At 50.3% G+C, this 13,394-nt stretch overlaps 5 protein-coding genes across 5 annotated transcripts; 2 read left to right on the top strand and 3 right to left on the bottom strand.

Annotated features, from left to right (window-relative positions):
• Positions 1–460: 460 nt before the first annotated feature.
• On the top strand, positions 461–1,393 carry N7500_002662 (uncharacterized protein; the record flags this gene model as incomplete). The annotated part of the gene is made up of 1 exon (XM_056673808.1): positions 461–1,393. One exon carries the CDS (start codon positions 461–463, stop codon positions 1,391–1,393), a length of 933 nt encoding a protein of 310 aa, XP_056534333.1.
• A 100-nt stretch (positions 1,394–1,493) lies between these two features.
• On the bottom strand, positions 1,494–2,294 carry N7500_002661 (SDR family oxidoreductase; the record flags this gene model as incomplete). Its single annotated transcript, XM_056673807.1, has 1 exon — positions 1,494–2,294. One exon carries the CDS (start codon positions 2,292–2,294, stop codon positions 1,494–1,496), a length of 801 nt encoding a protein of 266 aa, XP_056534332.1.
• A 293-nt stretch (positions 2,295–2,587) lies between these two features.
• N7500_002660 (uncharacterized protein) lies at positions 2,588–3,733 on the bottom strand (the record flags this gene model as incomplete). The annotated part of the gene is made up of 4 exons (XM_056673806.1): positions 2,588–2,635; positions 2,688–3,202; positions 3,259–3,336; positions 3,400–3,733. Coding segments are annotated over 4 exons (975 nt in total), but the record flags the coding sequence as incomplete, so codon positions are not given.
• A 398-nt stretch (positions 3,734–4,131) lies between these two features.
• Positions 4,132–6,790, bottom strand: N7500_002659 (glycoside hydrolase family 55 protein; the record flags this gene model as incomplete). The annotated part of the gene is made up of 5 exons (XM_056673805.1): positions 4,132–4,513; positions 4,572–4,664; positions 4,718–5,897; positions 5,947–6,405; positions 6,460–6,790. The coding sequence occupies 5 exons, from the start codon at positions 6,788–6,790 to the stop codon at positions 4,132–4,134; spliced, it is 2,445 nt and encodes an 814-aa protein (XP_056534330.1).
• A 2,190-nt stretch (positions 6,791–8,980) lies between these two features.
• Positions 8,981–13,258, top strand: N7500_002658 (uncharacterized protein; the record flags this gene model as incomplete). Its single annotated transcript, XM_056673804.1, has 2 exons — positions 8,981–9,102; positions 9,169–13,258. The coding sequence occupies 2 exons, from the start codon at positions 8,981–8,983 to the stop codon at positions 13,256–13,258; spliced, it is 4,212 nt and encodes a 1,403-aa protein (XP_056534329.1).
• Between the last annotated feature and the right edge of the window lie 136 nt (positions 13,259–13,394).

Here is a 13,394-nt window from a genome sequence, read left to right as displayed (position 1 = left end):
AGGGCATGTGTTGTGATTGAGCGGATGAAATGTTCCTATGAGGAACCTCAATAGGTTGTATACATAACTTAGTTCTCTATATAGAAAATGCAATGAATTAAGAAATAAACCAAACCTCATACCTTGCCAGTTTACTTGGCAAATTTCGGATGGGTCTACTCCGACGTCTTGACATTTCCGCTTCAGTAGAGAACGAATCCCCCCCGCTTTGGCGGAAGTCTCCCCGCCTCGCAGCCGCCTGCTCCCCAGCAGGTGAATGCTCCAAGTTGAACCGTTTTGGGCTTCGACCTACTTGGAGGTGATCGTCAATAACATTTCCTTTTCTTATACTGTACTCTAGTCACCCCATATACTCCAAGTGGTTCCCACTTGTTGCATCTTTTCGCCGATTGTCAAAACGACTTATCCCCTAATCTCTAGAACACTTATTATTTGTCTTGAAATTCAGTACAAAATCAACATGTCTACCGATACTTCAGCAGTGGGAGCGACTGAGGACCAGCGAGCCTCGCTGACTTCCAGATTCATTCCTACCATGACCCTTTCGGAGGGATCGAATCCCCTCACTCGCCCCCTCACTCCAGTACCTTTTGAATCTGCTCACTCACGGGCTGAAGCACGATTCCAAGTCCACAGCAAAGCCATAATTACCGGCGGAGCAGGAGCGCTAGGCCTTGTCTCCGCACAGGCTCTCCTGGAGCATGGTCTCACCTCACTGTGCATCATGGACCTCCCCACGACCCTAGAGACATCAGAAGGACAAATTCAATTACTAGAATCAAAGTTTCCCTCTGCCAATATAACCAAAATTTCCTTGGATGTGACATCAATCGAATCAATCGAAGCCGCTTTCGAGCAGGCAAATAAGACAATGGAAGGCATTGACATTCTCTGCTGCTTCGCTGGGATCCCCGGCTGCCAGCCATCCCTCACAGTAACACCCGACCAATTTAACAGAGTCATAGACGTCAATCTGAATGGATCTTTCTTCTGTGCCCAAGCCGCAGCAAAGAAAATGGAATCCTCGGGCAAAGGCGGGTGTATCTTGTTCACTGCGTCGATGTCCGCCCATTATACCAACTTCCCACAGCCGCAGGCTGCTTACAATGCGAGCAAGGCTGGTGTCGCGCATCTGACTCGAAATCTGGCTGCGGAGTGGGCTGTTCATGGGATCCGAGTGAATAGTATTAGTCCCGGTTATATGGATACTATTCTCAATGCCGGAGATGGTTTGGCGGGTATTAGAAAGATTTGGGATTCCCGTTGTCCAATGGGCCGGATGGGAGACCCTGAGGAAATTACTGGGGCTGTTGTTCTTCTCTGTAGTCGACGTGCAGGACGATACATCACTGGTACTGATATTGTTATTGATGGAGGGACATTGACTCTGTAACTATTTGAGGAAGGTAGCAATGTCTTCGGTTTTTGTTTATTCTCTCAAATACCAAAGAAACAACACAATAGCTTCTCCATATCTTCAAAGCAGACACTCGTCACCGACAAATGTAACCTCCATCAATCCGCAGATCCGCACCAGTAGTATAAGTACTAGCATCACTAGCAAAGTACACATAAGCCGCCTTCAACTCCTTAGGATCACTCTGACGACCCATAGGAATCATCTTATTCCAACCCTCTTGGGTCTCGGCATCCACAAAATCTCCCAATCCGGTATTGATATATCCAGGCGAAATACTGTTGACACGAGCAAAGTCCCTCCACTCATTAGCCAACGAGCGGGCCATATGAATACACCCAGCCTTGGCAACATTGTACGAAGTCTGCTCCTGTGGGTAATTGACAATATGTCCCGACATCGAAGCAGTAATCACAAAGCTTCCCTTGCCACGTTCCTTGAAATGCGGACCAACAGCCTTGGCACAATAAAAGACCGAGTTGAGATCCGCCTGGATGATATTCTCCCACGCCTCAACCGAGCCATCCAGAACACCTGAGTCAGCGGTCCGGCCTGCGTTCGCGATGAACGAGTCGATCCGGCCGAAGTCGGCGATCACGTTCGCGACCAGCTCTTGCACGTCGTTCCATTTCGATGTGTCGCATTTGTAGGCTTTGGCTCGGATACCGTACTCCTCCTGTAGGGCTTTGGCGTTTGCTTCGGCTCCTTCGCGTCGTGTGAAGTATGTGATTGCGATGTTGCCGCCCATTTCGGCACAGCCGCGGGCTGCTTCGAGACCGATTCCTCGGGGCCCGGAGGCGCCGGTGACGACCACGACCTTGTCTTTGAGACTGAAGAGGTCTTTGAGGGAGCTGGCTTGGGGGATTTCGATGGGCATTGTGGGTGGGTTAATGGAGGGCTGTCTTGAAGATATTGAAGGGAAGATGGAATGATTTGAGAATTTCTGCTTTCAGGATGGAGGGGCTATAGAGGAATATATGTAGACTTTATACCTTTTTTACCACAGGGCTCGGGTCTATCTTTCCCACTGTGTAATTATGCAACTTGTCAGTCGTGGTCTTCACGATGTTGTCCTTCTCCACCCGGCGGGACACTCGGCGGGACAATCCCGCCAGGATTTCTGTTCGCTGGAGTGAAAGATCCCTTCAATTAATTCCAAATAAAATAAATTTAGAAAATAGCAAATGCATTAGGTGGACTAGCCACACCACCAATCACCTAAATTCAAAATTAGCATATTCCCAACAAAGCCAATCATCAAGAAACCAACCTTCAGAGGCATACTGGACAAGAAGAAACTATAACGTCCACTAGCCTTACAATGCTCCGACAATTTCTCCAAATCAAACATTTCCCCAATTGGAGTCCCCCAGCCCGCCAGCACCCACTCATGCAAATTGAAATTCGGATCCGCATGGGCACCTCTTATAGGCGCACGCTCAAAACTCGGCGCGTCACCAGCGACAGCAGAGAACTGATGTTCCCATAACCACCGCACCATACTCTCTGTCGCCTCGACACCGCTGAAATCTGGCGATGAGCGGAGTGCCAGGTCCCTTCGCTGCTGAGTGTCTAGCTTGTTGTATGCAGCCGTGAAACCGCTGCGGATGAACAGAATGTCACCCTTTCGAAAATTGAGACTGTGATCTTTCACTACTCGCTTTAGACTCTCTATAGTAATGGCCTCCGATTCGAGGGCGGAGATGGTGATTGAGTTTGTGGTGGCCCATTCTGCGTAGTCGAGAAGGACGCCGCGGCCTGTTATTCCACCATGTTCACAAATGGCTATAAGAGTGGTCGGGGGTTAGCGCTGGATTGAATCGGTTCGAACTGGTCCATACAGTGCATTCCAATAGTTTCAGAGCTCTCTATCTCTTCCGTGGTATGTCCGTTATAGAACTGTCGGGTCTTCTGGTTTGCTAGAACCGCCAGCTAGTAAGTAGTAACCTCAAGAACATAGACGCTCAGTCTCAGTCACGTACCGTAATGTCTGAAACCATCCCATTGGGTTGATCCCTGACTATTAAATGTCAAGATGTCATCATAGACACAGTTTGGATTTCGAAGAACAATCTCCTGCTTGAATGGATGGCGATTAAAGCTTGGATGCGAAGGCATGCTCAAGGGCCAATCAAGTGAGATTCGCACGCCAGTTTTGATTTCTTTCGCGGCTTGGACGACCCGATCGGGAGTGAGCAAGTTCAAGGTCCCAAGTTGATCATCTTTTCCAAATCGACCCCAGGCATTCCCTTGTGGGCCTGTTGGGTCTAGTGGAAGGGAATCGAACGAGATTGGTTCTTCTTCTTTCGTCATGGTGCCTGGTTGGGAGTTAGACAAGTCCTTGTATCCCGAGGTCTTTATATACTATTTTTTCCGGGGTATCCGACCCCTCATCTATAAACCCCCGGATTCATATCCGATTTCCCTTGAATTTTCTTAGATGGGTGTACATATTCAACTTTGAGACTATTGAGAGCATCTTGTTTTTTATTATAAAATGAGGACCCTCAGGAAAGCGGCAGCTAAAATAGGAAAAATTACATAAATGAAAGCTTACGATGAGATAAAGGGATTTCGAGCCTTGAATATGTATGATTTGTTCCACTGGGATATGTGATATGTACTATGTCCGTCCCCCGGAGATTCCACCCTTGTCTTGACTTTTCAGTGTATAATCAGGTGGAGATAGACATTGCTGAACTCAATCCTGTACCTCAAAAGGTAAAGTACGCAATGGTAGCAGCATATGTAGCCAGATTGTCGGCCACCGTCGCCAATGCAGTACCGTCCTTTACGATCATATAGTTTGTGCCAACAGTGTTGAGCCCATATACCACCAGTCCAGTTGTACTGCCCTCAACGCTGAAGATCATGCTTTGGCAATCCTCTGGAAGGGGGAATGTGGAGCATGTGGTGCTATAGTTGTTGAAGAAGCTGTATAGCCCAGCCCCGTAGATAATCACATCCTTGGTATTGAGAATCCGAAGACCAAGGGAGTTGCAATTTCCGCCGAGACAGCTACTATAGTCGGGGTCGTTGAGAGCCGGGTTAGTGGGGTATGGGCCGTTGGCTGCGTCGGGTTTTGGCTGATAGTATCTACGTGCAATTGGTTATGACAGAAGACGCAAGGGCGGTATCCTATAGAATGACTTACGGTGTTTCTGTCTGTATGAATCCTCCCATGATCGAGCTTGCGCCTGAAAACTGATATTGATACAGCGAGTGATGTTCGGAGCCTGTTCCGTATCTTGCGCGATTGTTAGCTTTGAAAGAACATGGTAAGGATCCTCTGTCACTCACAGCCAGACATTCTTTCCTTCTATCAAAAGACCACGACCGGTATACACGGAGATCTGGGTGTTGGTTGGGCTTTCGAGGTCATGGTCGGCAGTCCAAAGCCAGACATTCTCCAAGTAAACACCACTGGCGGCTTTGGTAATGTGCATGGACATGTAACCAACCTGGCAGTCCACAGAGACAGCTGCGTTTGTCGGACACTGAGCAACCTGCTGCTTAGATCCTTGGAAGCCGCCAATTCGAGTGTGAACATCCCACATTCCAGAACCTGATGTCGCCGCCAAGTTCCACTCAACGAGCACAGCGCCCGGCGTGGAGCCTGAAGTGCTCACTATCATGTCAGACCATTCCACAGACCCAGACTCTCCAGATTTGCCAATTTGGACCACGGGAACGGGCTTGGTAATACTCGACCATACACTGCCGGTGGCCATGATGACAGAATATGCCTCGCCGACAATCCGCGAGCCCGGCGGGAAGTAAAGAGTATTAGTGATTTTGTATGTTCCTTGATCGAAGAACACAATTTTACCTGAAGACGCGGCAGATGTCAATGCCGATTGAATGGCGGTCGTGTCGTCGGTTGAACCATCTCCCTTGGCGCCTGCGCTTCTGATGCTGACAAACGAAGCTACCGGTGATTGTGCATACTGAGGCTTGGACTTGGTAAAATACCTGTTCGATCCACTAGCAAGCAAAGCGCTGGGGCGTGTCGGCGCAGTGAAAGCGCCCTGGAAGTTGGTCGGTCCATTTGGAGTATACTTGTGGCCTTGTCCCCACGCGCTAATGGTCGTGGAACCTCCAGCAAGGACAGTGCCGCTGACTCCTTTGACAGCAACCGGGACGTTGTTTAGATCAATGTTTTCCAGAATGATACTGCCAGTTGAGAGGTCTGAGCTCTGCCAAGCAGTTTCGACAAAGTTCTGACAGTTTTTGATGGTGCTGTCAAGGATATTGACCGAGCCGACGAGCTGGGCCCCAGCACCGCCATTGCTGATCGAAACAGCAGTTGTGCAGTCAGAAATCAACAGCCCTTGGTAAGTCCAGCCCCAGTCCCAGATCTGGGAGATCGCGGTCACTGCATTTGAAATCACAATGTTCCGCATTGTGAATTGCTGGTTGCCAACATTCGCACCATAAAGGCCACCAGTAATTGTCACATCGGCCATCCAGCCGCCAGAGCCTGGTGCTGGATTAGTATAGATTCAAAAATAAATCAGATATCAACATACCATTCTCAATGAAGATACCCTGGTGCTGCGTTCCAGCCCCAGAACTCAAAGCAATGACAACATTCTGGATGCTGGAAGCTTGGCCAGTCGGCCAATGAATACCAGTAGCAGCAGTACCAGCAGGGATTCCGGTCAAGTCCAATTTCAAATTTCGGATCTGTCTAAAAAACACATTCGTCGATGTCCAGCCCTGGTTTCCATCATTTTGGTATTGGTCGCCGTCAATCAGGCCAAGTCCGACAAACCCTGCAGTTGCTTTTATAACTGGCATTGCGTTCGGGTTACCAATCAGCTGGGTGAAATAGTAATCAATAATCGAGGTTGAAATCAGGTATGTTCCAGATGGGAAATAAACTATCGCGGGAGTCGTGGTGGAAGATTGTCTGCTTGCTGGGCCAAAACGACCGCCGGCACTTATGGCTGCATTGATGGCAGCCGTGTCGTCGGTCACACCATCACCTATAAATACTTTAGTAAACTCTCACATTTCAGTAGTAATCGTTGAATGCTCACCTTTGGCACCGTAGTCTTTCACATTTCGGAACACTGTGTAGCCAGGAGGGTTCGAGTTGAAGGCTGCGATTCCTTGATGAGCGATATCCGCTAGCCAGTACGGAGAGTCTACGGCTGCTACCGCTGCAACCTCGTGCTTAGTGCTCGCAGCGGCCTTGGTTTTGAAACCTGCAGCAGCCGTGGCAACTTTTGTTGCAGTACTAAGGGCCATATACTTCTCAAAGGGGCGTATAGCAGAACTGACTATAGCATCCACAGCCGGGATCTCTAGAAGCTGTGCATTGGCACAAGCTACTAGAGAAAGATACTTGATCACAGAAGAATAATGCATCTTGACCTGGAGTCACCGAGGAGGGAGGTCAGCAAGACGGGGGTGCATGCGAGTCGCTTGCTTGAGGAATGTTGACAATGAGGGCCGGGGAGAGATGGTTTATATAGAGCCCTCTGGGCCATCTTGACAATAGAACCGAGCGTATAATGCACGCATGCACATGATAGTAAAGAGACGTAGCCAATGAGACTGCATCTTCAGCTAGAAGCGAAACAGATCAGGGAATCCCACCTCGAAATACCACGCGAGACGGAGTAATATATGGCGAGTGACTGTAGACCAGGAGTATCCATTGGTTATTTGTCTCCGGAAATTCAATAGTTCAAATGTCCTGTCACGCCATGTTCTCTACCTTCTGATGTTAAATGCCAGGTGGAAATGAAGTGTCCGGGTGGAAATGAGAATATGAAGCGATAGTGCTGATCTTTCCCCGCAAGAAATGAAGTCCCCTGCCTCTACCCTGCATATCAGCCAATAACCAATCGATATCTAGCACATCACATTGTGCAGAAAAGCTAACCCCCAAGCCTAAGCTGCTAGTCCGTTAGCGTTCCCCAATAGGGATGGAAAATGACTTGAGAAATTGCAGCCACCATTTGCGGTATGTGACCTAAGTCCACGAGTGTGTGTGACCTATTAGAGAAGCCAGTTATATTCAAGGATGTATGATCAAGTGGTGAGGTTGAAATCCAAACCCTAACTCGTCCCTCTAATTAACTTAAATGAGAATAAGGTCCTTTAAGCAATGATCCTCACGGGAACACAACGAGACTCTTCAGGTCCCAAATATGTTACACTTGACTTTGTTCACCTTGATATTGTAACCTTAAAACACTTTCTTAGCGTGAATAAAAGTAGTGGCAGACTTACCCAGAAGAGTATGATTTTCTGGTCACCCGCATGGCGTGCAGCCCACTTCTTCTTGGCGTATTATCTGGTATAATATCCGCATACATCACGCGGAGTTTCGGAGCCGCGTTGTATAATTGCCTCTCAAAGGTCTCAAGGGTTCAGAAGGCCCTTGAACCCATAGGCAGGTTTCAATGGGCGCATGGACTCGGACCATGCTTTACACATCTTTTATCTTCTCGGCCTCCGGTGTACATTATAGTGTTGCTGAAGCCAAGATTTTTCCTCCACTGTTCTTGGCTTTGTATTCCCTGGTAGAATATGGACAAGCATCACGCGGAGTTTCGGGGTTGCCTTAATATGCTTGCCTTTCAAAGATCCCAGAGGTTGAGAATAGAAGTCACTTAAACCCACAGGCCAAATTCGACAGAAACATGGACTCAGACTCGGTTGCACACAGCATTACTCTTTGTCTTCTTCTTAGGCTCTAGTACGAAGTACACCCTGAAGTGTTGCTGAAGTGGATATTTTGCTGGTCAAGCTTAGCGGCATCATCAAGTGAGCGGGGCTTTTATTTGAGCACAGAAATGCATATTCACCTTTCTGTGGCTTCATTTGCTAGAGAATGATCAACTTGCACAAAGAAATCATGACAATTGTGATCAATTCTGAGAATCCCATATCACACCCCCCTTTATCCAATGCAGGCAAAACAATAGCTTGTAAAGTCATGGAGCATGGACCTTGATTGCCAAGATCTCTCACGTGATCTGGTTTTTCCGCCTTGGATGCTTCCTGCAAAAAAAAAAAGAGAGAGAGAGAATAACAGTCGTGCCTCCCTTCATTGCTTTGTGGGACATATCGAAATCAGAAGGCAAATATCATCAGGGACATTAATCCGTCCTCGACTTGTCTTCGAGCTCACTTCTCCCAACTCGAGAGCTCATTCGTTGTGCTGACGGCTTCCTGCGCGACGGATCTCGAACGTGTCACGGAGGACCGCGAACACTACAACACAACCACATCAAAGACGTTAGAGACAAATTGGGTTTTGCTCTATCCACGATTGATAAGATATAAGTGGAGGGTAATCTTCATTGAAGCCGTTGCTTTTCGGAGTCGCTGCGGAGTTGGAAAGAGCCTCGCCGCACACCGAAAGCTCCCTGCTTCGATTGCCGCAAGTGAGGAAACTCATCACGACATCATATCGAGGTCCATTATAATAGTTGGGCTTGATTGAAGGACTTTAAACCAACTCGCATAGATTCCGAGGGATACGAGGCAGTTCGCGCAGTTCGAGCTTGCAAGCATACAACCAACAGCGCTTTTCATACGCTTAATATGTTGAAACGTGGAGCTCAAGGCCCTCAGGGGTCCAAGGATGACGAGGGTTCTTTCGGGATGGCCAGCACCCCCGATGACAAACCCCATCGGGCGACCGCCGCCCAGCTAGCCAGCAGAAAGTGAGTGATAGATCAAATATCAGCAGATGACCACAAACTGACCGAAGATATTTCTGGAATTTTTAGAATCAAAGATGTTCGCAGACGCCGGGCTCCAACTCCCACAACCGGTGGAGGCGCATCTGATGCGGCTTCGTTCAACCCTTTCGCATCCGTGGCCCCGGCCGCGGCACCAGCACCCACCCAGTCGACTGGGTTCACATTTGGTCAGACTCAGAGTCAGAGCTTCCCCGGGGCTAGCTCGGGGCCCAGTCAGGGTGGAATGTTCTCGTCGGGCACTAACGGCCAGGCGGGTGGTCAGGCGTCATTCAGCTTCGGTGCGGGCCCTACTTCATTTGGATCTGCACCACCGAGCAATCCCTTTTCTGTAGACACATCATTTGGCGGAAATTCTCAATCAACTACCAATGGATTCAGCTTTGGAGGATTCAGTGCCGGAAACCAGTCCACTCCGTCGTTCGGTGGATTCGGAGCACAACAGAACACAAGCACTCCAGTAAAGCCCGCCCTATTTGGGCAGTCTACAACACATATGACTTCGCCTGCAGATGACAGCATGCAAACTTCGCCCGATACTAAGCCCAAGGGAGCGTCCATATTTGCACCGAAACCAGCCGCAGGTCCGTCGGCCCTTGGAAACTCATTCTCGGACCTTTCAGGACAGAATTTGGCCAGCAATCCATTTGCACCAAAGGCAACTGCGCCTGAGAAACCAACCGACAAGCCTGCGGAGACCCAACCTTTCAAGGCTCTTTTCGGATCAACGCCCACCGCCTCGAAACCTTCGGATGCAGAGAAACAGCAGCCAACAGCTAGCAATCCATTTGCGAATCTCTCTGGGCAGGCTTCAGCCAGCAGCACCAACCTGTTTGCCCCTAAGATAACTGCAGCGGAGCAAACTCCTGCAAAGCCCGCAGAGGCGGCTAAGCCTTTTGGTGCTCTTTTCGGGTCGACCTCCAGCTCTCAGGCCTCAGGGCCTGCTAGCAATCTTTTCGCGCCCAAGCCAGCGGCAGAAGAACCAAAGGCAAGCAATCCGTTTGCGACGTTGTCAGCACCAAGTTCATTTGGCGGTTTCTCCTCACCGAAGATTACTGGAACTGAAACTTCTGGAAAGGCTGCCGAGGCATCACCGTTCATGTTTGGTACACCTGCAGCATCGAAGGTTCCGGAGGCTGGAAAAGAGCAGACGGCTTCGCCAGCATTTGGCAGTATGTTCTCGCCAAAGCCGGCTGTGGAGAACGCGGCTGCAAAGCCCACAGTGGACCAGCCATTCAAGTCCATGTTTGGTACACCTGCAGCATCGAAGGTTTCGGAGGCTGGAAAAGAGCAGACGGCTTCGCCAGCATTTGGCAGTATGTTCTCGCCAAAGCCGGTTGCTGAGGAAACAGCTGCAAAGCCTGCGGCGGACCAGCCGTTCAAGTCCATGTTTGGAACATCTGTGGCCACAAAGCCTGCAGAGACTGAAAAGGAACAATCAGCGGCGAGTAGTGTTTTCACGCCGAAAGTTACGAGTGGAGAGCAAACTCCTGTGCCTGCAGAGACCTCGCAATTCAGCTCACTGTTTGGGGCGTCTCCTGCCCCGTCGAAGCTTGGGGAAGAAAAGACAGCCCCGGCGACACCTGTCAATCCATTTGCGAACCTGTCAGGGCAGAATGCATCTAGTAACCCATTCGCGCCAAAGCCGACAGAGCAGGCTGCAAAACCCCAGGCACCGAGCGCCTCTCCCTTTGGTGCAACTACAGCAGTTGACCACAATAAAGAGACTAAAGAGAATAACTTTGCACCTGTCAATAGCTCCCTGACCACCCCATTCACTGCTGGCCCTAAGGTGTCTACTGAACCTCAGACGGAAGGAGCGACGAAAACTCCTCAGGTGTCGTTCGTGCAGTCTCCACGCGACCATAAAAGCTCGTCTTGTTTACCTTCTTCTCTCCCCTCCTCCTCAACTTCTACTATCTCCAAGACTTTCACTGCCTCAAACCCTGACAGTCTTTTCCCTCGACCTGAGTCTACTGTATCAATTGACTATTCTTTACCTAAAGATTCAGACGACATGCCCCTCAAACGTCTCTTCCCTGAGGATCCGACGGGCGAGGTTCAAACGCGAGCCAACCTTCTCATGAAGATCGGCGCCCTGACTGAGTCGTTGAAGCGCGAGGTCGCCAAATGTAACCCCATGACTGATGATATCGACGAAGTCCTCATTCTTTATGCTGAACTTCGCCGTGAACTTGGTCTCCCTATTGGGTCTATCAACCCTGTCGAAAAGGCCAAACGCGCCGCCATCAATGAAGATGATGCTGCCAAGGAAGCATCTGATGGATACGCACCTCCTCGGATCCCGACACCTCCAACTTTGTCACCTCCTAGTTTGAATGAGAAACGCACAGCTTCCCCCAACAAGCCTTCGAGTGGATCTACTACTTCCTCCAAGTTTGCCCAGTCTTTCTCCTCTCCGGCTCCTGCTCCTGCTCCGGCGGCTACTTCTGTTGGTGCTTCTTCCGCCGCGGTTGCTGGTCCTTCAACTCCGCCTGCGGCTCCTGTTTCCGCTGCTCCCGTCGTTTCTGCCACCTCGACTCCCGCTCCGCTGACTAGTTCCGCTAGCGCTTCTCCCGCCCATATTGGTGGCTTTTCGTCTCCGTGTCCGGCTCCAGCTTCGGCTGCTGTTGAGATTCCTAAGTTCAATGGTGCAGCCACTTCCGTTGCCCCTGCTTTCAAAATTCCCAAGTTCGATGGTGCGGCCACTTCGACCACCCCATCTGCTTTCCAAATCCCTAAGTTTGGTTCAGCCTCTGGCGCCGATTTTGCGGCACAGTTCAAGTCTCAGTCGGACAAGACATTATCTGATGCAAAGGCCAAAAGAAAGGCCGAAGAGTTCGACTCCGATGAGGATGACGAGGAGGAGTGGGAGCGCAAAGACGAGGAACGCCAACGCAAGAAGCGCGCTGAACTCGAAGCCGCGTCTAAAAAGCGTGCCGTTTTCGTTCCTGGCGAAGGTTTCAAGTTCGTTGATAGCGATGATAACACTGCTCCACAAAGCGCTAAGGAGCCTGCTACGTCTGCCAGCCCTGCCACCCCTGCACAGCACCTTGGGGGTACTATCAATCCTACTCCTCCCATATTTGCGCGCTTCAACGCTCCGTTGTCTGCTTCTGCTGGCGCAAACGGTGCCTCTGTGTCTTCCTCGCAAAACCAACCCCCATTCCCTCAATCATCTCCGGACTCCTCCGAATTCTCAACTCTCGTCGGAACAGCCAAGCGTTCACCTGCAGATGCCGCACTCTTTGGGGGCAAGCCTGGATCCCCACCCCCTTTCTTTGGTGCATATGGCGCAGGCCCTCCAAGCTCCTCCAGCGGCTCTTCGGTTTTCGGATCATCCAGTAAGCCAGTCCCAGCCTCTCAAAACATTTTCGGTGGGCTCAAGCCGGCCTCGCCAAAACGCAAGGCCTCTGCGGATGAAAGCGATGACGATGATGATTCCCCCCCAAAGAAGGTGAAGGCCCCCGAGAACATCTTTGGCGGGCCCAAGCCAGCCTCGCAGAACATTTTCGGACCCAAGCCTACCTCGCCCAAACGCAAGGCCTCTGCGGATGAAAGTGACCAGGATGATTCTTCCGCAAAAAAGACGAAGCCGTCGCCTCCCCCTCCTTCTACAGGCGCTAGTCTGTTTGGGCGGGTCTCTACTCCAGCACCGATGGCTCCTTCGACCAATTCCTTCCCACAGCCCACGATAGCCGCTCCTTCGGCCCCTCCTGCTCAGTCCACTCCCACCGGCACTGAAGATGAGGATGGTGAGCCTGGTGAAATTTTCGATCTGACAAAGGGCAATGGCGGCGAGGAAGAAGAAACTGTTGTGTTCGAAGATAAATCCCGGGTTTTCAAACTTGAAACGGCCTGGTTGCCCAAAGGAACCGGCCCCGTCCGCCTTCTGAAGCACCCTGTTACTGGACGTGCGCGAATCGTCGCCCGTGCTGAGCCGAGTGGAAATGTCACCTTGAACATTCTCCTGAAGAAAGAGTTTGACTACAAGCTCACTACTAACAGCGTTCAATTCCTGGTGCCCGACGAGACTGGCCAGCTCACTCATTGGGCAGTTCGTGTGAAGGGTGAGAGACTGCAAGAGTTCCACAAGCTGATCCAAGAGATCAAGAATTAGATTTCTTTCTATCTCTTTTTCATGTCTTCTCCATATGTTCTCCATCTTTGTTCTTCCTTTCGGGGGTGTATGTTTATGTCCAAGCGCATGGCCTAGGTTTGCATTTGCGTCTTCTACTGTGATTCGGTTTCTTTTT

This window comes from Penicillium coprophilum (genome assembly GCF_028826855.1).
Source record: "Penicillium coprophilum strain IBT 35676 chromosome Unknown utg000002l_segment0_segment1, whole genome shotgun sequence".
Classification (NCBI taxonomy): domain Eukaryota; kingdom Fungi; phylum Ascomycota; class Eurotiomycetes; order Eurotiales; family Aspergillaceae; genus Penicillium; species Penicillium coprophilum.
Note: the sequence above shows the minus strand (reverse complement) of the source record. Positions and strands in the feature narration are given on the sequence as shown.